This window comes from Sylvia atricapilla, chromosome 5 (assembly GCF_009819655.1).
Source record: "Sylvia atricapilla isolate bSylAtr1 chromosome 5, bSylAtr1.pri, whole genome shotgun sequence".
Classification (NCBI taxonomy): Eukaryota; Metazoa; Chordata; class Aves; order Passeriformes; family Sylviidae; genus Sylvia; species Sylvia atricapilla.
In genome coordinates this window covers 46,002,542-46,026,599 of record NC_089144.1, presented here as the reverse complement: position 1 = coordinate 46,026,599, position 24,058 = coordinate 46,002,542, and the positions used below count along the sequence as shown (strand labels likewise).

The following is a 24,058-nucleotide window of genomic DNA, read 5'->3' as shown; positions in this document are numbered from 1 at the left end:
ATGTATACTGTTGTGCATATTACTGGTTTAGAACAACATTGTCCAACAAGAAGCAATTACATGGAATCTGGAACAGTAGATAAATTTCAAACTACTACAGACTTCCCTGACTAAGTTAAAGGACAGAGCAGTACAGAGTGGCTTGATTACAGATAATGGCATGGTGGGACTATGAAGGAATGCTCAGGCAAAGATTAATGACTACAAAGAGATAACTGGAAATGAACATGATTCTTGGGCATGTTGTCCTTTTTGAAGGAAGACCAGATGATGTAAAAAAATCTTGAGTAGTTATATGAACAAGTATTAATGCTGATCAAAACCCAGAAACAATATGAGATAAGGAAACAATGCATTGTGAAAGAACAGATAAATAATCTGTTGATTATTGATAAATAAACAAAAAGAAAAAAAATAGGAGAGAAAATTCAATATCATTAACTGTGTAAGTAGAATACGTTCAGAGAAGTTTTTATCAATATGTTATAACTAAAAGGACAATTTAAAAAGCTACAACCACTGTTGGAATCAGATAAAATCCATTTTAGTTTTTCATTAAGAACAAAATATAATAATTAGTCAAGTATAATGTTAATGAAGACCACTGAGAAATTGGAGGAAGAGGAGTGAGAGTAATAGTATTCCAAACAAACAAAAGAGTAGTTAGTTAATTAGAATATCTGAATCGTATAGTTTAGTTGATGTTTGATGAATAGTCTGAAGACTGAAGAAACTAAAGAGAGAATACCAAATACTTTAGCAATCATTTCTGAGAACTTCTGAAAAATGATAAATTATTAGAAGATGACTGAAATATAAATGTAGTACCAATATGTATGTCAGGTCACAGGATTCTTCCTCAGGATAGATGTCCAACCTCCTGGACTGTTTGTCTTCAACCATTCAACATACAACCTTTGCCTAAATGAAGAGGGAAAGGTATGGTGGTGCTGGCAACAGAAAATTACTGTCATTAGCACTGACTCTGGTGGAGAGGAAATGGGATGTATAAAGGATGCTGCAATAGGATGTAATGGGAAGAGAATAAAGCTAAATGAAGTAACTCAGCAGTTGGGAGATGAACTATTTAAAGGAAACCAGTAAAGAAACTGGTTTCTGTACAACACATTGTGCCCTCCCATCATTTAGATGAGAAATTATTTTCTGTCAAAATCAACTAGAATTTCAGCAAGGGAGACAAGATTAATTTTGGTAGTAAAATTAAAGCTACAATTTAAAAACTGTTTTAGGATGATGTACCAGTATTTCTGTGCAAGCAAGCCATTCCAAGTTTGCCTGACTGCTTCTAAATTTCCTGAGTATCTGAAATTACTGTCCTTCAGTTAGGAAATCTTTTGTTTTCCTACATATTGGTGGGAAACCATCACTCCTGCACACCATAATCTCATATTGTTTATGGTACCAAAACCCCAGCATCTGTTTTAATGTTGGCAATGAGAAAAGCAGTGTTACCTGTGTAGCCTTTATCACCATGCTGTCCATTCTGTCTGTTCACACACACTTATTCACATTTGTGCATACACGTACTACACAAAAAGGTAGTTCATTACAATGAAATATCCCGTGTGCTTAAAATAAAGAACTGGAGTGTTACAGTACCTAGATGACCTCAGTTCACCCCTCACATTCTCAAGCCTTATGATAGAGTTCTTCAATCATAGGTTTTTTTAGTAGTTCTTTTCCCTCAAATTCCTTTCTCATTAAATGTACTGAGATTTGAGTATGCACGGGTATATATTTCAAAGAACTAGCAATTAAAATAAAAGCTTTTGTTATTTTTCTAATGCTGCATTGCTTAAATTTTATTACCTTAGCCCAATAGTCATTTTAAACAATATGAGACCCCGAAACTGCTTTCTTTTCTCATTCAGAAGTGGTGTACATTTGCATAGTGTTGTTCATCTGGAACATTAGAAAAAAATACATATATAGCTGAGCATGCATTTGCATTTTAGAAACTGGTTTATAACAAGTTAGAAAACATAAAGTTACTGTACTTCAAGTTATTACTTTAGACAATTGAGAATAGGTATATGCAGCTAGAAACAATTTTGTCACAATTTTTTCAGAAGCTGAGAACTGTGCATCAGAAGTCAACTCCAAAAATTTTGCCTGTGCTTCGCATGGGTCAAAGCACAAGCTCAGTTATAAGAAAGCTTGATGTTCTTAACTTGATGTTCTTTACATGGGACAAAAGATACATTCTTAAATCTGCTGAAAGTAATGTAAAGGCCCAGTGTAGACAAAACAAGCTGCTGTATTTGAACTATGATTTTATTCCACATACGCATAAGTGGTTGAATTAACAGAGAGCTTTTGTTCATTGCAAGTACAAGGTCACACAATGAAATTCACACCTGGTCTCTGGTCTGGTTCTTAGGCCAGTCTGGATTGAAATATATTTTCAATAAAACAAGAAATACAACTGCTACTTTAATTCCTAATTAATTTATTTCTGTAGTCTTTAAAACACTGCAGTAAACATTTCAAACATTTTATTCACTATGGATTATGTCCTATTCTGTGTCTCTAACCCAAACTATTGTGCATGTGGAATAAAATCTCCATACAGCAATACACAGTATTTGCTTTAGAGTGGCTAGTACTGATGAAACTGAGGGCATATGCCCTTGTTGCAAATGCAACCCTTGATTTAACTGAAACCTCATATTACAGATGTTTATTGCTCTTACCTTGTATGGTATTTTTTGGAATTATTGGAAACTGAAGGTTCTAATAACAATATTGATGGGAACAACAAAGGGCTAAAGCAAGCTGTACCATACATGCTCTAGATTTGTGATGCAAGTCTTTGATTTGAAAATAATTATTTGAAATTTTTTTTGGTCCTAAACCTAGACCTAGATGGAAGTTTTGACATATAAAAGCCAAAGTATTTGTCCAGGTGACAGAAGTGGAGGGTTAACTTTACTGTGAGTAGAAGTGAATACATATTAAAAAGCTAGAATATCATGAGTAAAAGTACACTGGATAAATACCTATCAAATGACCTTTCAATATAAATCTCTGAATGCCTACTTAGCAGTCAAAAATTAGCGGACCCTCTGTGCACAATCCCCCTTTGCAGTTAGAAAGAAGGGGGAAAACCTGTATGTTTTTCACCAGTATCTTGAAGTTTACACTAAGAAAAATTAAGTTATTTTTTGCAGCTGGTTATAGCTCTTAAATCTCTGAAATTATTGAAAGCTTCTGTTCTTCAGAACTATTCATAACTATTTCCCAGCTTTTTCACTTTTTGAGGTTTGCTCTCTCCAAACAGCTCACCTTTCAATCACATAGAAAGGCCACTTCTTGAAGAAAGTTAAGATGGCATTTAAAAAGAAATAGCAGTTCTTAGCCGCTATGCTGCATTAGGATAAAAGATTGGACAACTGATTTGGTTTTTAGCCTTGATCCATTTTTAAATATAGTATGAATATTATAACCCTGTTAGCTTCTCTGAACTCCCTAGGCATCCCTCTTGTTGCCAGAAAGGAATTACAATTTGACAATGCAAGTTATTTTATTTTGTTTTCCATCTCCCTTGGAATTTGGAAATGTGTCTATTCTGTCCATGAGCTTTTTATTTCCTGACATTCTGATTTTTAAGTACTTTTTTATTGCCTGTAGAAATACTAGGTCTTCACTTTCTGCTCAGAAAAATAACTTTATGCAGCAAGACTGGAATATTTTACCAAAGAACCAGCTACCAACAAATCTGTGGTTCTCAGTAATATCAAGTTTTTTATCAGAAAATTCTGTTCTCACTGCCTGTGTGGTTGATTTCCCGCTATCTCCTAACTTTGGTTCAAATATATATTTGTTTAAAAGGCATTCTGATTTACCTCATTCTTCAAAAATAAGAAATGGAGACTCAGAGGAAAAGAGAATAAAGAAAACACTTGCTAGGACATGCAGAAGCAGTCTGGTCCATAGAGAATCCACAGGACAGTATGTCTAAGGGTCTTCTCTGAGGTCAGCTTTTGATTTAGATTATGAGTTTGGAGAAAATTAAAAATTACTTTCTGTATCCTTATCTGGCTGAGGGAAATTACATAACTTTGCTGGCCTACAAGTAGGAATTCAAGAGAGGATCCTGGGATAGAAATATCTCAGTATTTTGAGCTATCTTGTGGACAATTATCTGCGTGTGTCTAGCTTTTGACATCCAGATTTCTAAGTACATTTATTTGGGAAGAACACTCTCTCAGGTGGGAGTCAGAGGTAGCCAGATTACCTGAGGAATCTCACTGAGTACCTTCAGTTCAGTACTGAATTAAGTCAGTGGAAAGGATTGGACTTAAGCTCAAAGTAATGCAGAATAACAAAACAAGTATTTAATAGTAATTTAATAATTTTAAAAATTAATCAGGAACATTTTTTTTCTGGGTATGGTCTTCCTAAATGTAATTTATCATTATTTTAATCTTTAAATCATGCATTTTATTCCATAAACCAAACTCACGGAAGAAGCAGTTTCTTAACATTCCTCTTGTCTCCCCTGGATCTACCTGGGTGCCACTCTTCTTTTCTGTGAATTTCTCAGGTTCTCTGTGTCTGACCCATTCCCCCAAAATTTATTTGGCTTCTGAGATATCTTTCTGCCTCACCATTCTTGCAGGCTGGACTCTTGTTGTGCTGCCCATGTCTTCCTTTTCTCCATTTCCTTTTTCCTAAGTAGAAATTACCACGTCTTCTCTTTGATCTCCAAATCAAAGGAGGAAGGGAGGGAGAAACGGAAGAAGAGAAAACAGGAAGGAGAGGAAAAAAGGAGATGAAGTAACTGAAAACAAAGAGGGGGACAGAGGGTGTCTGCTTCACATCCATGTTCTTTTACTGACCTTAATCAATTTTACTTGATTTGAAAAGCAGTGAGACATTTAACTGGATGGTTTTCACGGTGATATTCTTGTCACTCATTTCTCAAACCCAACAGAGTTGGTGCTGAATGAAAACTGGCTTCCTTGTCTGGGCTCAAGATGAGTTCTTGCATACAGCTGGCCATGCTTTCCAGCATACTTTGTAGTTTCATGTTATTCAGATTTTTCCATTTTCCAGGATATCTCAGACTTCTTATTTACCTGGACAGCTAGCTACAAATTGTGACAAACTTGTCTGATAAAACTCAAAAAATCCTGTAATACACATGGGGAAGTGAAGAAGCAGATTTTGGTTTGCTGAAGCGTGAGTCCTCACAGCTAAAACTGAATATAACTACAGTTCAGTTGTCCTTTGAATGCGTATGTAGATAGATACTAAGTACTTACTGAAATGGAAGAAAGCAATCCCTGTATTTATGCATTGAGAACTAATATATTGTATTTTTTTTTTTAACTCTAGCCCTAATTTGTTCTACTTTTAGTCTTTATCTGTATAATGGGTATTAAAATGCCACCTTGCTTTGATGGAATCTTATAAAATACATTAATTCGTTGTTTGGAGCTGTCTAATATTAATTCAATGAATGTCTAAAAAAAGTCTGAAGAAAGTGAGTCATTCTTACTGGTGAGGTCTTCAATGGGAAACTATATATAAGACATGGACCCACACAGAGAATGATAAAGGCTAAAAAAAGAAATATCAGCTGCCTTATTTTCCATGTACAATCCATCCTCCTGTACTGAATTCTTGGATTATTCAGAAATGTAATTATAGTGTGTGTTTGGTGCCATGTGGGATATGTAACCTGGGGTGAAGGGTAGTTAGCCAATGTTGAACAATCTGCAGTCTGGTATTTTGTAGCTTCGTGACATTCCCATAATGTGTAGTGGGGATTAGTAACTCCTGTTGTGTCTGTTTTATTCACTTCAGTGACTGTTCCTTTTAGGAAGGTGTACTGAAATCTAGAAATTATATCAAGTGAAGTCACAGTCTCCCACAATCTTGTCTCACCAGATCAGGAGCATTCTGTTGTATTGTGCAATTTGTTGATAGCTTGTCTGTTGACTGGTCTGTTTGGACCAAATATCAGAGGCATGAGGGACAAGGGAAACTCACAAATTTTCACCAAGCTAATAGGAGCAAGTTTTTTACTGCAAAGAAAAAATAAATTAGGAAAAGCTAGCTCATGAAGCAAATGTGTGAAGTGCCAGCAAACTACTTGTCTTGAGTTAGGATAGGAGGAGGAGGAGGCCCCAAAGGATCTCTAGTTAGTCGTCAAAAGCAGTATTCTTGTATAAAAAGGGATTGGTGAAAACACTCATCACAATAGCATCAGGAAGAAGGGTGCCAGAAAAGGTGGAATGGCTTGCGTGAAGGTTTCCTTGTGACTGAGGGAATGAAGTACTACAGTGCCAGATTAAAGGACTTTTATAGTAGATATCCCAACGCCTTGAAAATCAGCTTTGTAGCAATGTTGCAGAATCCTTTCATAGTATTTTGTAACTGAATTAGTCTGTGTACAATTAACATTATCCTAGGAGTATATCAAACTGTGTTCTCATGAGTTTTGAACAAATAAATTCAGATTTTTAAGAAAATGCAGTACATAGTGAGAAGAATAATCAGCCTCTTGGACAAAAAGTAGAAGAAGTTTACCTTTATAGAAAAGACTCTTGAAGACAAATACTGGTTGCTCGTCAGGGTGGAGAGTTCAGAGGGCTATATCGAGGTGTTAGTAGTACTATGTGTATGAGACCAATATATGACTTCAGGTTTCACAGCCAGTACTTGCTTCAGCTGAACACAAGTTACATGGCTCATTTCTCTGAACAAGCTTCTTCAGATGGGTGGATTTTTCCCCCTTATATTCACTGGTAATAAGAAGTTTTGCCTACCATAAAATATGCAACTAATTTATGGACTGGTGTAAAAATGACATCTTGTCTGAGTATTTGTGACTTCTAACTACTCAGGTATTGGTAGAAAACACAAAACTGTGGTAGTCTAATTACTGCTTTTATCTAAGGTAAAAAATACAAGAACATTTGCAAAAGAGTGAAAAGGTAAATAAAGCAGAGAATGTGTACAGAAAGAGAGGTCATAATATTAGAACTGTGTCTTAAAATATGTGGACTGGGAATAAGTTGCGCAGGAAAAAAAGAAACAGATATGAAGGAAAACAGGCAATTTGCTATCTGGCTTACACAACCAGGAATCTGTTTTTGCATTTGTTTATCTTTTGGATATGCTTGTTTATTTTTAGATTTTGGAATTATATATGTTATTGTCCAATGGCAAAATAGTTTAAATTTGTGGGTAAACTATTTTGAAGCCTGTGATAGTTAATATTTTGTACGAGATCCAGTCAACAGATACAAAGTGGTAGCCATTTATTTTTTTATAGGTTCCAGGTGACAGTTGCTGCATTATCCATGACATAGCTATACCATGCTGCATGAAATGATACTGTGTAATATTAGAAATACATTGTCAGGAATTGAAAAAGAAATACTAAGAAATGTAGTGAATCACTCCAGAGTGCACTTCTTACATATCAGTGGCTACCCAGTTGTTTTCCAAAATGGAGCCTTTTCTGTTTAGATAAAGTTAGCATAAATTGAATGTGTTTCTCTCTTTCTTTGGGCTCATTCATCAAATTGAAAGGGATTTTTAGCAACATGAAAATTGTCCCTGCCCATGACAAGGACTAGATGAAGTTTGAAGATTCCTTATGACCCAAACCAGTCTGTGATTATGACTCTATAGAATCATTTAGTTAGAAAAGACTCTTAAGATCATCAGGTACAAGCATTACCCCAGAACTTCCAAGTCCACTGCTAAATGATGTTCCTAAAAAATACATCCATGTGTCCTCTAAATACCTCCAGGTATTCAGAGGTTGTGACTCAACCACTTCCTTGGGCACCTTGTTCCAAAGCTTGACGACCCTTTCAATGAAGGAATTCTTTCTTAATATACAATATAAACCTCCCGTGGTGCAAGCTGAGACCATTTCCTCTTGTCTCATTGCTTGTAACCCAGGAGAAGGGACTGACTCCCACCTGGCTGCAGGCTCCTTTCAGGTGGTTATAGAGAGCAATAAGGTCCCCTCTGGGCAGCCTTTTCTCCAGGCTGAACACCCCCAGCTCCCTCAGCTGCTCCTCATCAGACTTGTTCTTCAGCCCCTTCTCCAGCTCCATTACCCTTCTCTGGACTGCCTCCAGCACCTCAGAGTCTTTCCTGTTGTGAAGGGCCCAGAACTGGACACAAGATTTGAGGTGTGGCCTCACCAGTGCCAAGTATGGGGCAATAATTCTAAATAACCTTTCTTTCATGATTTTCACAAGTTTGGGTCTGCCATCATAATATGATTTGGAAGGGCATGCTTTTACTTCTATTCTTGTGGAATATTACCTCCCCAAAGTTAATTTTTAAGAAAGGTAGTCCGGGTTTCTGTCATCTCTGCAACACATTAAAAAAAAAAAAAAAAAAAAAAAACAAAAACCAAGAAAAAGAGCTTTTCAGTGCAGGCATGTTTTGCTGCAGTCTAGAAAAGGCATGGTGAATCAGTTTCCTCCAAATGCTAAAGAGCTGTTGGATCTCATGTATTCATTCTAATCTATGGTAAATTTTTATTTAGGAAAATCAGGTTTTCCTCCTGCTGGGTATATATAAGTATCTATATCACTCAGTCTCTGGTGTAGCTAAATGCCCATGTGCTTAACTTTAAATTAGCTCAAAGATGAGAGTGAAAAAAAAATTAAAAAAATAAAATATATACATATATATACATATACATATATATATATACATAAGGTAAATCATTGATATATTTTCCTTTTCTGGGCACTTTTGGCCAATAGCAGAAACTGAACCAATGAGTTAGGGAGGCCTTTGACCTCACCTAGTGTGGTCATACTGATGCTTCTGAACTGCAGGCTCAATTCAGATTCCCTGCAGTGTCTCTGAGGAGCAGGGTCTGCTTGGTGCTGAACATAGGCTTCATGGTACAAACCAGCCATTCCTGAAGTCACTGCATGGGAGGTGAAGACATCCTAAGGTGATGCAGCAGTCCATGCATGATGCGCAGGATGACCAATGAAACAATAATCAATCCTCTTCGTGGGAGTATTGACATGCCTCTCCCGAATGGTTACTGGAGAACAATAGCACTGTTAGTGACAGAAAGCGCATGGGACCGCATCACAGCATTCCACTGGTTGCCGTGGTGACGGGAGTGGGCCCGCAAAGCCAGCCTCCTGGCTGCTGAGTTGGAAGGGATAAGAAAAACACAGCCTACTTCCCATGTGAAATGAATTACAAGAACAAGCAAAGGAAGAAAAGAAAAATGTCAACCCTCATTCAAATGTTCTCTTATTTTTAGAAAAGGTTTGAAGAAAAGAGAGATCATATCTGCTTATCTCTTTGGCATCAGGGATTTGGCTAGTGATATCTCTGTACATACTGTGTAAATAAATTACAGAGGTTTGTATAAGAAAAATCACATGTAAAAGATATCTGCGTGCAGTGGAAGATGACAAAATCTTATTCAATCCTGCTTTGTGCTTGCCTTAGCAAGCAAAATCTGTAAGAATATGTAAAAATGATTCTCAACATAACAACCATATTTGGCAAACAAATGAAATACACTAATTTTTAGCTAGTGAAAGGTAATATATTCCAGTTTCTTATTATCTCACAATGTCTCTACCTTTTACCCTTGCTGCATAGCTGCATATCAAAAGCAGCAGGGTGGTCTGTGAAATACATTTAAACATAACAAATTACTGGTGTGTAGAAAGCACCACTCATTTTCCAGCATTTCTTATTTTTGGGAGCTGCTTCATATTTTATTATATTTAGTAACATTAAACAAACCAGCAGTTTCAGTCAACCTAACAATCTCCAGTTAGTAGCAGCTAGGTCTGACATGGTTTGGCATTAGTCCTGACAGTTAGAAAATGTCTTCATTTTGCAGCACCCAGAGTGGACTAAAAAAACAGTCAAGTGAGACCTCCAAGACCATAATAAAAACACGGTGAGTTGCAGGGATTTTTGAGCATCATGGTGTTTGACTGTAGAGTTCCTTTTCCTGGGAGCAGGATGTCTACTACTGCATTAGGCAAACACCCTGCACAACTTAATAGGAAGAGAAAGGCAAGTAGAAAAAGGGTGTGCAAGTCTTACCAGAGGAAGCCAGTGAGATGCTCTAAAGCAGGAGTTACATCTGAAAGTTTTGCCTCCACCTCTATCCCTGCATTAGACACTGTTTGGAGGCTGGATTTCCTGTCCTGCTCCCTGGATCTTGGCATCTTGGCATGTGAATCAACCTTTTGGATAAGAACATCTGTTTCATTGTTCTTTCAGACTGAAACACAAGCATAAGCCTATAACACAGAAGTTAGGATACTTGGATGAAAGAAAGTAATGAATTTTTAGGGTTTTTTTCTGCTCTCTTTTTTTGGCAGTCACTAGACATAAACCAGAAACATTTCTAGAAACAGCACAAGAGCACAAGAGGACTGATTTACCACAACCAGCTGTCACTGGTCTAAGGGATAATATTCTTTCTACTTACTGAATAAACCTCACAGCAATTTAGTTTCAGCAGGACCAATAAGCAATCCTCCTCAACCCCAGAGTTCCCTTTCCTAATAGTTGTTACATAGTTTTCTCTGTTTTTAGGAAATTCGAGTATGAGAACGAAAGGTAAATCTGATCTTCCACCTTCTGCATGAATCCTCTAATAGGTGGGCTGTTCTATGAGAAAGAAAGATAAAGTCATTCTTCCTGCTTTTGACACATTTTAAGAAAGAGCAGCAGCCAGTTCATGTCATGCTCCTGTTTCTGCCTTGGGCATGCTCTGAGACTTCCTACTAGATCAAGCCCTGATGGCATTTCAGAGAAGGGCCTACTTTCTAGAATTCCACAAAGGACTGATGTGGTTTCTTAGCTGCTCTGTCTGCTCTGAACTGGGAGCTCAAACGCCAGGCAGCCCACAGGCAAAGCCACCACGGTGAGCAGGGTTCACTTGCAGGCAGGAGGTGAACAAGTTCTTGAAGATGTCAGTCATAACTTTAGGGCATGAGTGTGTGAAGGCTTACGTGTTTTGTTGGGCATGTTTTCCTTGCTGCTATTGGACAGGCCCCTTCTGGGAATAACCTCTTTTTAAGGTGTGGATCCTGCCCAGAATTTTAGTATCTTCAACTCTGCATTTTGTGCTCTCTGGGGTGATTTGAGTGGCTCGCATTTTAAAACACGACTACAGCTGATAAAAATATGGGGAAGGTAATACTTGTGTAGGACACTCTGAGAGGTAAATTGAGTTTTTACATTTCATAGAATCATAGAGTTACAGAATTATAGAATTATAAAATAGGTTGGGCTGGAAGGGTCGTGAAAGATCATGTAGTTCTTCTCCTGAACAGGCTGAACAACCCTAATTCTCTTAGCATACTGTAATAGAGGAGATAGTCCAGCCCTGTGTTCATATTCATGACTATCCTCTGGACTAGAAGTCCATGTCGTTCTTGTGCAGAGGTCTTTAGAGCTGGATGCAACACTCTAGGTGGGATCTCACAGCAGCAGAGTAAAAGGGCAGAATCACCTCCCTTGACTTGATGGTCACAATTATTTTGATTAAACCCAGGATATGGTTGGCTCTGAGTGCACATTGCCCAGTCATGTCAACCAAACCATTCTCCTCAGGGCTGTTCTCAATCCATTCTCTGCCAGCCTGTATTTGTTCATGGGATTTCCCGGACCTACGTTCAGGGGCTTGCCCTTGGCCTCACTGAACTTCATGAGGTTCCCATGAGCCCACTTCCCAACCCTGTCAAGGTCCCTCTGGATGGCATCCAGTTCCTCAGTGTCAACTGCGTTGTTGGGAAACTTGCCGAGTGTGCACTCAATCCTGCTGTCCATGGTGCTGACAAAGATCTTCAACAGTGCCAGTCTCAGCACCAATTCCTGAGGACACCACTCGTCCCTGCTGTCTACTTGGACATTGAGCCATTGACCACAACACTTTGAATGCAACCATCCAACCAATTCTTTACCAACCAAGAGGCACATCTGTCAGGTCCATGCCTTCTCAGCTTAGAGACAAGGATGTTGTGTGGGACAGTTTCAAATGCTTTGCACAATCCAGGTAGAGGACATCTGTTGTCCACCAGCAGAAGGCCACCAAATTTGTCAGGCTCAATTTGCTCTTAGTGAAGGCATGTTGGCTGGCAGCAATTACCACCAAATTTTATTATAGAAGTTACTTTGTTATTTTGTTATCACCTCCTTATACCTTACAATTCCACCAGTGTTAGCTGGTTAAAACTCCCTGTTACATGCAGAGTAGATATTCAACATTTTTGGTAAGTCTGAAAATACTATCTTTGTCCTTCCTGCACTCCCCAGCCTTCCACACTTATTGGAGAAAGGAATATTTTTTCTGAGACTTTAGAAGTCTGTTAATTAGCTCACAGTAATATTGATTTTTAAAGTGGGTCCTTTGAGAAATTTAGCATCCAAGCTAAGCAGCATTTATAGCAAGTAATCTGAATAATGGTACAATAAAGACTCTGGAATTTTCATTACTCAAATGAAGTGAAATTATCTTCACAATATACATTCAAGACATTAAGATGTAATTTAGGTAAGTATTAATAATTATATTATTGAATTGTTATGACTAAATAGGTAGACAGAGTTGGGTCCACAGCATTAGTAACTAAGTGGGCCAAATGTGACATCAGAGGTAATTTTTTCAATTGCCACCTTATCTCTGCAGCTAATTTGCGTGTGACAATTGTGTTGGTTGTAATGAATCAGTGCTACAAGGAGGAGGGATAAAAATAGCAGAAATTGTTCCTACAAGGATCCTTGTCCCAGCTATCTGTGTTGTTTAATTACCACTACACTTTTAATTAACTATTCCTGTTGTGTGAAAGGTCTGTGACTACATGATCATTTGAATGTCAATATTTGAAAAGCTTTTGATGGCACAGGTTGCTTCAGGTTCATTTCTGGAAGAGCTGAATGTGATCTAGACAGAGATCTTTAAAGTTTAAATCATATGGGCCTCAGGTTTGTAGGGACTCCTTTTTAAACTGGCCCTGCTCACATCACCACTTTTTATGCAGGTTGCAAATTTGTACATGGAAGTGCTGACACCCCACCCTTATCTATGAGTGAAATGGCCTTTTTTTAGTTAACATTTCAGTAGCAGTTTGTTATTACCGCCTGACTAAATGGGACTGACATGGAAAACTTTCTTTCCGCTTTCTCTGGTTTTGTGGGTTTTTTCATTGCTAAGAAAGTAATAAATCTAATGACCAGAAATAGAGCTAGGTGAGGATTGAGAATGAGTATCAGTAGTTTCACAGCAAATTAATTTTGGAAGGATGTTATCAAATTATTATTATTTTGCAACCTGCTTGGTCCTTTCTTCCTAACATATTTTATGATCAATCTCTTTCACCCAGGACAGAATTCCATGCTTCTGCAGGGGATTTTTCCAACAAAATCTTGTCAGGTTTTTAGCTAAAATAATGTCTGCAGTATCTTAAGGAATCTGATAAATCTTTCTGGCCTGAAAGTATAAGTCAGGCATTTAACTCAGTAATCATTTTTACAGATCTTGTTTTCATGTAAACAGTAGAAATACAAGTGAGAAGCAACCTTTTCACTTACAATGAAGGTTGCTAAATTCTGGTCATTTGCCAGTTATTGTTTGGAAATTACATATGTGACACATTGCTTGAAATTTTTGCACTGACAAGAAGCAATGCTTATTACTGAAAGCTATATTTCTCTAGTCCTTTCATGCAAGTATCTAAGAAATAAATTCTTTTATCTTGTGGAAAAACTGTGTTGTGTTGAAAAAAACCTTTTGACATATGATATAAATTATGAAAAGTCTTGGTTATTCATTGTGTTCTCAATTACATTGTGAGATGTCATTAATTTGTTCCCAGCCAGAGGACAGTTTAGATGTTCACTATTTCAAGAGGATACAGTTTGGAAGGATATTAGAGTTACGGGGATGAGAAACACAGCAATTCTGACTGAGGAGGCTTGTTTAAGTGAGCTGTTGAGGATATGCTTTGTAACAGTCTTTATTCCCATTGGTACCAGATATCCGCTCCCTTTCTCACCAGTTATGCATTTGGGAGGGCAGAAAGTAAGAAAGAATAGAGCTCCTTGGTGCTGCTGATCTCAGTTTTCTCTCTGATTTCAGTCTCCAACCATGTGTAAATGGCAGAACATTCCCATCTGCTCCTGCCCTGCTCCCACCTCTCTTACCCGAGTGACAGAAATAATGGTACTCTTGGATACTCCAGCTAAGTGTACAACCCAACAGATTTTCTTTTTGGTTCCAAGCCATATTTCCTGCAGCTCTGTAAGCCCAAGTATGAGGCCTGTTGCCCAGCTCCACTGAACTCCCCCAGCTGTGCTCCTGCAGTGCCAGGTCTCAGTCCATCAGGGTGAGGCTCTGTGGTAGCACACTTTGGCAGAGACAAGGGCAAGGCACTTCAGACACCCCCTGGACCTTGTCTGTCATACACGTACACCATGATCCTACCCACTGCTGTGTGCTGGATGCCACCTGTACCAGCTCCTCAGAGTCTTTTCTGACCTCATGATGTTATGATGTAGCAAACTACTACATGGATGGCTGGGAGGGGGCAAAGAGGAGTATAAAGTCCTCCCTTCACACTGGGAGGGATGCAAGCACCTCTGCTTCCCCCTCAACCCTGTACTTAAGTCAGAAGTTGTCCTTCCCTTACCCACACTAATCCTGTTCTTGGTCAAACAAGTTTCCAGTACATCAGAAACATAAAACATTACCAGAAGTAGTTGTTACCTCCAGTAGCACTTGATATCTCCAGCCAACCTTGGTCCCAATAATGGCTGCACAGCAAATTACTTTGACTCAATCTGTTGAGCAGTAGCTCTTACACAGCTTTAGTTACCAGATTTGCTACTTTTCCTCCTCTGCTGACACAGATGAACACCAAAAGAACTGGTTAAATTGGCATTGCCAGGCTAAAGCCAAAAGTTCCCCAAATCTTCTATTTCTTATGTAAGTCTTTTTCCTTTGCAGCAGAGAAAGCAAGCTTTAAATTCAAAGTCAATTTATTCTTTCTCTTTTTTTTCAGTCAGTTTTTTTTGTTCCCCACAGCTCATCTCTTCCAACTTCAGTGGTTGAATTTCCAGATAAATCTAGTGATACATCTGCTGGCTATTTTAAAGCTTCTGTACCATATTACTTAGGTGGCAGAACCAGACATCAGAATTTTTTGTGGTAGTTCTCCAGCATAGAAAATATATGAAGGAAAACATATGTGCAAACATACAGTCATGCCTGACATTCTGATATGTTCTTCAACCATATTTTATTATCTTCAGGGACAAATCTTCAGAGTTCTTTTGTTCCTACAGGAGGTCGAACGCATATGGATACTTAGGTCTAATCCAGAATTTTTTGGAAAGACTGTATTTAGGTGGAGAATGCCAGAGGTGATTACGTACTGAACAACCCCAAAAATGCCAGTGACATTCTTATCACATTATCATTATGCATTTTGTTCTGAACTCATTTATAGGAACTATCTCAAAATTTGGCAGCATTTCTGGGTTTTTAAAATTATGTTGTTTTTCATATGCCTCCAGTCTCCCACATGTAGTCTTTCCTTTGCTCTTGAGCCCAACTGTTCTGTGAAACTACTGCCTTCTTGCTCAGGAGATTATCTTCCTGTATGTGCTTACAGGGGAAAAGTTGGTAATTCTGGGAGTTATGCAGAACCACAAATCTAGGAGGTGGAGGGTTTCAGATACACTCTTTCCTAACTGTAACTTCAGAAGCAGGATCTTTCCAGTTCATAAGACTATTTATGCATTAATAAGACAGGAATTTCAACACCATAAGCTAAAGTGAATGAAATCTGAATCTATCCTTGTATAAGCAATTTTGATGTTTTTATGGCTTTAATTCCAAGAAGTTTTCCTTTCAAATAAGTTTTACTAAAGACTTCAGAAACTACAGTATCACAAAGTCTCTTATGTTTTCATTACAGACAGCATAATAAGCTCAGTAGAGATTGCTGTCCCATATTTCCTGTTATAAGAACCTGTTTTGCACGTAAGCATATAAAAGTTAAATCTTTGGACTCAAATTCTCTAGATGTCTAGCAGGATAATTTCTTTTTGGTGAATATTTCAACTAATGTAGCCCAAATATTTTTAAGGATGAAATAACATGACAAGACAGTCTTGCATTCATATTCATTTTAATTCCATTTACTATGTTATCCCTATAAAGTTAACTGAGGTTACATTTGGCCCAGCTTATAATAGATTGAAGCTAAGATCAGGGAGAGAATTTCTCTCCTTGGACTATGTTGCAGAAGAAAGTTAGGTTTTCTTCACTCTCAATATAGAGGTCTATGGAAAGAGACTGGAGGAACACAAAAGCAATAATCAGGTATAAAACCAGTCAGGGAATAGGATTAAGGAGGCAATGTGTGCAGATACTAGGGAGATAGGACTGTGAGGGATAGGCTGTTTCTTTCTCTTCACAGGTATTTCTGCAAACCAGACAGCAGCTTTCTAGTAATATGCGTTTATTCCTCTATGCTAAGCAGTAGTGGATTATACTGAGTATCTAAATTTTTTTGGTTTGCTCTTGTGGAGAGATGAAAAGTTGTTTTAGCTCCATGGCAGAAGACAATAAAACCAGTTTTATAGGAGGATGAGTGTCTGCTACTCTTGACATGTAACGTTGACACAGCAAAGCTCTAAAACCTGAGCCCATTCAAAAACAAGGCTGTTGCCTTATTAAATTGGAAACGAGGAGGCAACATGAATTCCAGGCTTTCCTGAGTTTTAAATGTTTGCTTCTGTAACCTTGACATACTTTAAAAATACACTAAATAGTACATAAGAATATGTAAACAATAGCAAAGGATTAATAAAATAATGCTTTCTCTGTGATGCAGCCTCTATGTGCAAATATTTTTCCTGTGCCTGTTAGTTTAATTGAGTTTTAAACATTGCAATATTTGAAGCTGTATGCCAAGGTTACTGGCACCAGGAAACAGTGATGAGTACACTGTGATTGTGTGTAAACATCGTGCAGTAATGAAGGTGAAATCTAAAAAACAGTTAAATGAAGTGAAAGCAGTAGCTAGAAACAAAATAGATACATTTGTTGAAATGAATGGAAATGTATAGCCTTTGTTTTGGACTGGATCCTCAGTTGGCTCAGTTTCCTTAAATCCATTTATGCTAGCTATTTCCAGCCAAAGGAGAATCCAGCCCTAAATGGATGGCTTTTTTCAAGAGTTTTTCCTGTAAGTTTGCAGCCTCCTTTTGGTTACTTAAAAAAGAAAGACAGAAAGAGGAAATTATAATTTTAATGTGTTTACCGGGGAGATAAAGGGTGTATTACCCCCACCTAATCACTGTCACTGTTTGCACAGCCTGTACTGCATACACTCTTATACTGGGTGATCTACTTAAACCAGCATCATTGCACAGATTCTCCTTGTACAGCAGGTTTCTGTCTGCCCTGTTCTGAATGCTGCACACAGATTATTTCAGGGTATGATTTGCAGACTTGTAGTCTTAAAACATACCACTTACTGTAAAATATAATTTAAAATACAATAGCTTTGCAAGGTTTCCTTGATTCCCCTAAAAAGATATCACCTAGATTTTGCAGGGTACTCAGTGGAGAACCTGTAAACTAATCAGTCCATCTGAAAAGAGTGAAGATTTAGCAGCTGAACAGAGTGAAGTCTTCCATATTCCAGGGTGATATTTGAAAGAAATCCATGCTGCTTTGGGTCAGGAGATTTTATATTCATAAAGAAATCATATCCTTTATTAATCCCTGACTCAGCAAAGCATTTAAGCATGTTTTGTTATGTGCCTACTTGCTTTTCATTTTGCCACTTCTTAAGAGCTGTGCTAAGTCAGAATCAGTAAGCCAAATGGAAAGGTTGAGATGAAGTTTTCATGGATTTGCTCACATAAAGCCTATTTCGTGGTCAAGTTAAATGAGCACAAGTAAGAATTCTTGCTTCTAGCCAATTAGTGTCATGAGATTCCAACAAGGCTAAGAGTCAGGTCATCTGTTTTTCAGGTTTTGTAATAGCTAGAAACTTTTAAAAAATATTGTTTATTTTCAGAGTTTTTTCAGAGTCTTTACATCATTGACCTTCAACTGCTGAACTTACTAGGTGGTGTCAGACTCCTTGAATTTAGGAATTGTATTGTCCTGTTTGTGTAGCTCTTGCTGCTAGCAGCTCCTAAGAAGAGATGCTTGAGTTCTGCAGGTTTATTACATGAACTTTTCTGGGCAATTATTTTGAGTATTATTTGAACAGATGGTCTTTTTCAGCTATTTGAATGTTTGGAACTTTTTGACCTGTCTATGAGCAGGAATATCCCAGCTGGTAGATGGGGTCCGCCGCTTGGGACTCAGTGAGCTACAGCCACCCCAAAAGATGTCTCGCTAAAGACAGCTCCTTGGGGGGTCAGGGCGCTCTTCAGCACCGGGCAGAGCAGTGATTTTTCAGCTCAGTGATTTCAGCTCTCAGTGATTTCAGCTCAGTGCTCTCAGCTCCTGCCCTTGTGAGTTGCCCCTCTTTTAGCCGGCCGTGGTGAGAGAGAGAGAGGTCTCGTGTGGAATTTCCGCAGGTGGTACTTTATTGCAAGGGTACCAGCGAAAGGGATCCAGGGATGAGGAACTTCTCCTGACCAGAGGAAACCCAGGGGTTTTTATGGGACACCAGGGTGGGAGGAAAAGGGTACAGAACCAATCAATTGTAACAGATCTACATAAAATCCCGAGGGGGGCTTGTGGGTCTCCGGACAGGTTGCCGTGACTAGAAGGTCTTTTGTCTTAAGGGCTCTGGGTGAAGTTGCGAAATTCTTTCTTAACTCCTCAGCTTGGCTCCCTCCAGGGCAAAGCAGCTGGGGCTCCGCCCACCCCCACACAGGAAGATAAAAGCAGTGACAAATAAAGTTAGGATTGAATTGGTACAGTTAAATTTAGGGGGATGGGGACTGCATAGTTTGTTGATACCAGTGCCTTTCTTCATCATTTTACTATCAATGAACTAAATAATTTTATTGTCATCCGTTCTCCTCATCTTATTCTGTGTTGAGTTTTTTTTTCAGTCTGGAGAAAAATGAACATCATAAATGACTTTGTGAGGTAGGAGGTGAATTGAAAAAATGGAGGATTTCTTTTTGTATTTTGTAGTCATGTCCTTGGTTCCAATGAAAGCGAGTTCACAACTGGTATTCAGCTTGAATGAAAGCTACAATTTCTTCACCAGCAGTGCTGCCAGCAGTGTAGCAATAGTCCATGGGTTCAGGCACCATCCACCATATTTTCTTAGCATGAAAATGAATGCAATCATCAGTAATTTATTATTCTTGCCTGATGCTTTAAGTTAAGCAAAGTGTTCTCTTTTAAATGTGACAGAAGAACCTTTTTCAGGCTATTGAGAGCATCTGTTAAGTTTTTCATTTTTATTCCACCTTTTCTCTCCATTTTTAGGGAAGCAACGTGATGGAGGACCAGGATCTCCTGGAAATAGGAATCCTTAACTCTGGGCACAGACAGAGAATACTCCAGGCAATCCAGCTTCTCCCAAAGGTATTATTTATGTTATTACACAAGTGAGGGAACTAATCCCTGCAGTATTCACATTATTTAAAACACTTTTTCAAATGGAAATAGACATAATTCTACTGGTTTTTTGCATAGGCAAATATGGCATAAAATAATGTCAATGCACCAGTCTCCCTTTGTATAAATGTAGTTGACAAAGCAAAGGAAAGTAAATCTGTAGTTTGATGTGATGGCTGTTTAGAATATACCTGAATTACTTTTGGCCTTTCAGCCTATTTATAGAATGCCATTACATATGTGTAAATAAGGCTGTCCATGAATCCCAGAATGCCTATCTTAACATAGCAGTTGCCCTGGAAATACTTTACCCCTTATATAAGTACTCTTAAAAGCATTGGAGGAAAGATTTTTTTTCCTAATACCTGCCTTTTTTTGTGACACACAGAGACTTCCTGCAGGTTGTGGATTTAATTTTCTGCTATGTATATGAATTTTTCTTCTCAGCTGCAGACAGGAAAAGCTTGCAGCCATTTTACCAATCATTTTTAGTGCTAGCCAATTTAAACTCTAGATTTTTAAATCAGTGGTAGAATATTCTGCATACCAGAATGTATCACTGGAGTCTTCTACTATCATTCCAAACAAGAGATAGTGGACTTGGCATGGAAAATTACTACTTTAATTTGTAAAATTTTATAAGGAGAATGAATGACGAACAGGGGACACCAGTAGGGCTTGGAAGGCTCTCACATGTGATGCTGATACTTCATGCAAAATACTAAGGCAGGAATAAAATCAAGTGTAAAATGCGCTGAGTATTCTGGTGGATGTGGGAAATAGTCGAGGTAAATAGAGATTAATCCATTTGAAGTTTCATGGTACTGGTGAATGACAAGACTTATTAAAGGATTTTTCAGTTTAGATCATGAAGCAGAGCTTGTTCAAAAAGGCTTTTTGATGCATCAAGGCTTCCTGGATGGATGACTAGTAAAATAGCATAAGGGTTTCTTTTGTATAGGAATATCAGAAGTTGTGAAGCAATTTCTCTATCTGGATGTGTTAGTCAATCTGTATATACTACAATGTGAGTCTGCACACAGAAACACCAAAGATCATTAAAAACAATAATTTTCCACGTACCATATTAAACAAAGGAGATAAATTGTTGAAGTAGGGTATTAAAAGTAGCATTTGATGAATTATAAAAAATACTAAAGGCTTATCTATTAATTCATTAATTTTTCAGCAATACAAATACAATTAAAAAAATTGTAATCTTCAGTTGAGCTTGTAGGTGATGAAATATTTATTTTGTTTTTCATGCTTCTTAGAGAGATCAGCTTTCATGTAGTCTTGTTTACGTTCTTCACAGTTAATGAATTGATTGTTGATACAGCATATTAATGATATCTGCACTCAGTGGCTGGTCTTTATGAAAGCATTGCTAATATTGTCTGCTTTCGGAGAGTTTACTAATGCTGAGAGCAGATTCTGTTATAAAACTACAACTGCAGTCCTTTAAAATCTGCTTGATAGGAGACAGATTCAAGATTTAGAGGTACTCTTGAAACCAGTTAACAATCCAATGGTTATGCAGTTACTCAGAAGAATTCTGAACCAAAGATAATTAACAAAGGATGGCTTGAAGCATGTGCTGAATAATGGTGAGATAGTTTTTTAGCATCTTCCCTGATGATCTAAAAAGGCAGTCCCCTAAGGACCACATTTTTAACATGTCTTTGATGCAAGCATGTTACACCAGAACAAAGGCAGTTACAAGATCAAGCTGTGCATCATGTTTCTCCACATAAATGACAACAATGTAAGAGAGCTTACATAGTAAAAACACATAACTTCCTGAGTTCTTTTGAAGGCAGGTTATAGAGTCTAAAAATTAGGTTCATGGGAAGTTTTATGTAATGTAACGCACCCTTGTTGTATTCACAACAGCTTGCTAAAGACATAAGACACTTTCACATCCTGCAACAAACCATGAAACATCGCTGAATATCTACTTGTGTGTTGATAAGTTCAGCTCTGTCATTCTGCATTCAAAATAGTTCATGCCATCTTAAATATATTAAAATCTCAAACCATAATTGGAGTCTCACTAATTCGAATCTCATTAGATAAAAATTCTGTTAGTTTATTTGTTTGGAACATGTACTTATTTTCTGTTTCTCAGAATTTAATTTAATTCTAGATGACTTCATGCCTTTTTTACTCTAATGACATTGCTGATGATGTTATTTTTAGTTTTACTAATAATGTTTCCTTTCTTGAGATACTTTTAGCTCATGTTTTGTGGTGCAAGTTAAGTGCTTTAAAAAACACCTATCCAACAACACTTCCCTAAAGCCCCAGGCAGCTGTGATTAAGTTTAGAGGGTAAAATCAAGCAACAGATCTATCTTCAAGGTTTTAAAGTACCTTTTTTAAAAGCTCTTTTTGTTATTCTGATACATACTCACTTGTGCAGCCTGGAAATGCAACAGGTATTTAGTAGCTGAAATTTTTTACCCTTAACTGCCTTCCCAAAGAGTATCCTGCTTAGGAACCATTCTCTGGAGCTTGGATTGGTTTTAAATAGAGGAAAATACCCACATTTTGGCCCAATAAAGATTAATTAATCATTGTAGTCTCTTATACGGTATTTAACAGGTATTGAAGGGTATATTTACCTGGATTTCTCAATATGTTTTCTCATTATATTCTGTATTTGAGAAGAACATTTCATAAGAGGGAAAAATTTTATATTCACCAGTAGGTATGTAGGGTTAAAACCTTTGAGATAGAATTCTTCTTTCCAAAATACACTTTATTTTTGTTGGATTAGAGCTTGTAGCTCTAATTCTTATCGTGTACCAGGGTAATTTAACTTACTCAAGTTTCACCTAAATAATAACTAAAGCACTTTATGGCTTACTTTAATCATATAAGGTTAAGACAGCCTGGTAGAAATATCATTTGCAAAATTAATTATAAGTAATAACAGTCATGGCATAAAATTTTAGTCACACTTAAGTTACATAGAAAACCTAAGGAGCATTGGCCAGCTATTTCAGCGTCCCAAACCTATGTGCAAGTGACTTCTCAGTGGGTTCCTCAAAAGGTGTTGGTTTTTTTAAATGACAATTGTCCTAGCTTATCTCAGCAATTATCTAAGAAAAAAGATTGGTTTTGTGTGGGATGCTCAGTGTATGGCTCCTTCTTCCAGCATATAAAGGGAACACATGCTCTCATTTGACAGATGGAAGAAAGATGTTAGCTGAGAGCAGCTTTATCCAGGCTTCAGAGCTATTCTTAAAGCAGCTTGTTCCTTCCTGCACAGAGAGGTCTCAGCACAAAGCAGGTTTGGGAATAGTGGTGTGCAGGCAACCAGACTTGAGTGCTTTGCAGAACTAGACAAGAAGTAGGATTTGAGCAGGCTGTGAGCACATCCTGTCTGCGAGTGGTGTTATAAGAGCGATAAAGCTCTGCTTCCAAAAAGTGCTGGACTTATTACTCATATGTAACACTCTTCTGCAAACACAGTGAGTCTGGCATTTAGGAAAACAGAACGACTGTGCATGTGCTCATTAACTATGCTGTGTATGTAACAGAGAAAGATCACATCGTGTGTTTGCTGTTGCTATATTGCTATTGGCTTAGACACCCCAGAGCTCAACAAGTTGATTTCAATCCTGGTGTTTAATTACCTCCCATTTAGCACTTCCCTTCCTAAGACAGTTTCCAAATTAGGAGATGCTGCAAAATGTTGATGACCCTTTCTGACTGTGACTCCTTTTTTCTGGTCTGCTGGAAGTGAAGATGAAAAATGGGATTCAAAGGACGTGCTTTCTACTCTGCTGTTTTCCCTCCTTATGCGTCTGGGAATTACTTTCCTGGTTCAAAAGGAGGCTACTGACATGCTCACTGCACCACTCGCAAGACCTTTAACTGTAAGGACAGAAAAAGGCATTAGAATCCAATACAACACATGAATTTTTCAATTTGTCTGAAATACAAATGGGTAATCTAGGTTATTTAAGTAATGCAGCACAATAGGAATGAATCAGTGCAAGCAGTTAGATACACTCAAGCTGTAGTTCAAGGTGTTTACTTCAGACTGGTCCTGCAGACCAAATGTCCTCTCCAGGCATGTACTTGAAAACTGCCTGATGAAAGCAGTAAAACAAATATTTTCCTTCTTATCTGAGCTTACCAGACAGCCATTCTAGACATGACAAACTGCCATTTATCTCTGTCATGTAGCATGCTGGTGGTCCTGCCACCATTGCCATACAATGTGTCTTATCTTCCTGCTTCTTTTATACTTTCTTATTTGTGATTGGCTCCACAATATCTACTGGCTGTTCTGAGAATAGTCAGCAGGCAAGGATATATGTTACATGAGAGGAAGTGCTGTCCCCTGGTTTTGGTAACCAGACTAGGATGACAACCTGAAGAAGCTGACTTAAACTTTTTCATGAGATCAAAAGTCATAGCTTCCACTTAGTCAACAAATTTCAGATTT

The 24,058-nt window shown here is 37.8% G+C and overlaps 1 protein-coding gene across 4 annotated transcripts in view; it reads left to right on the top strand.

Annotated features, from left to right (window-relative positions):
• The window catches only part of ANKS1B (ankyrin repeat and sterile alpha motif domain containing 1B), a 413,515-nt gene that overhangs the window by 228,302 nt on the left and 161,155 nt on the right, over window positions 1-24,058 (top strand). For all 4 annotated transcript variants that reach the window (XM_066319365.1, XM_066319364.1, XM_066319362.1 and 1 more), the window contains one exon: window positions 19,469-19,567. In XM_066319365.1, the coding sequence (XP_066175462.1) occupies window positions 19,469-19,567 (99 nt within the window). The remainder of the gene's footprint in view (window positions 1-19,468; window positions 19,568-24,058) is intronic.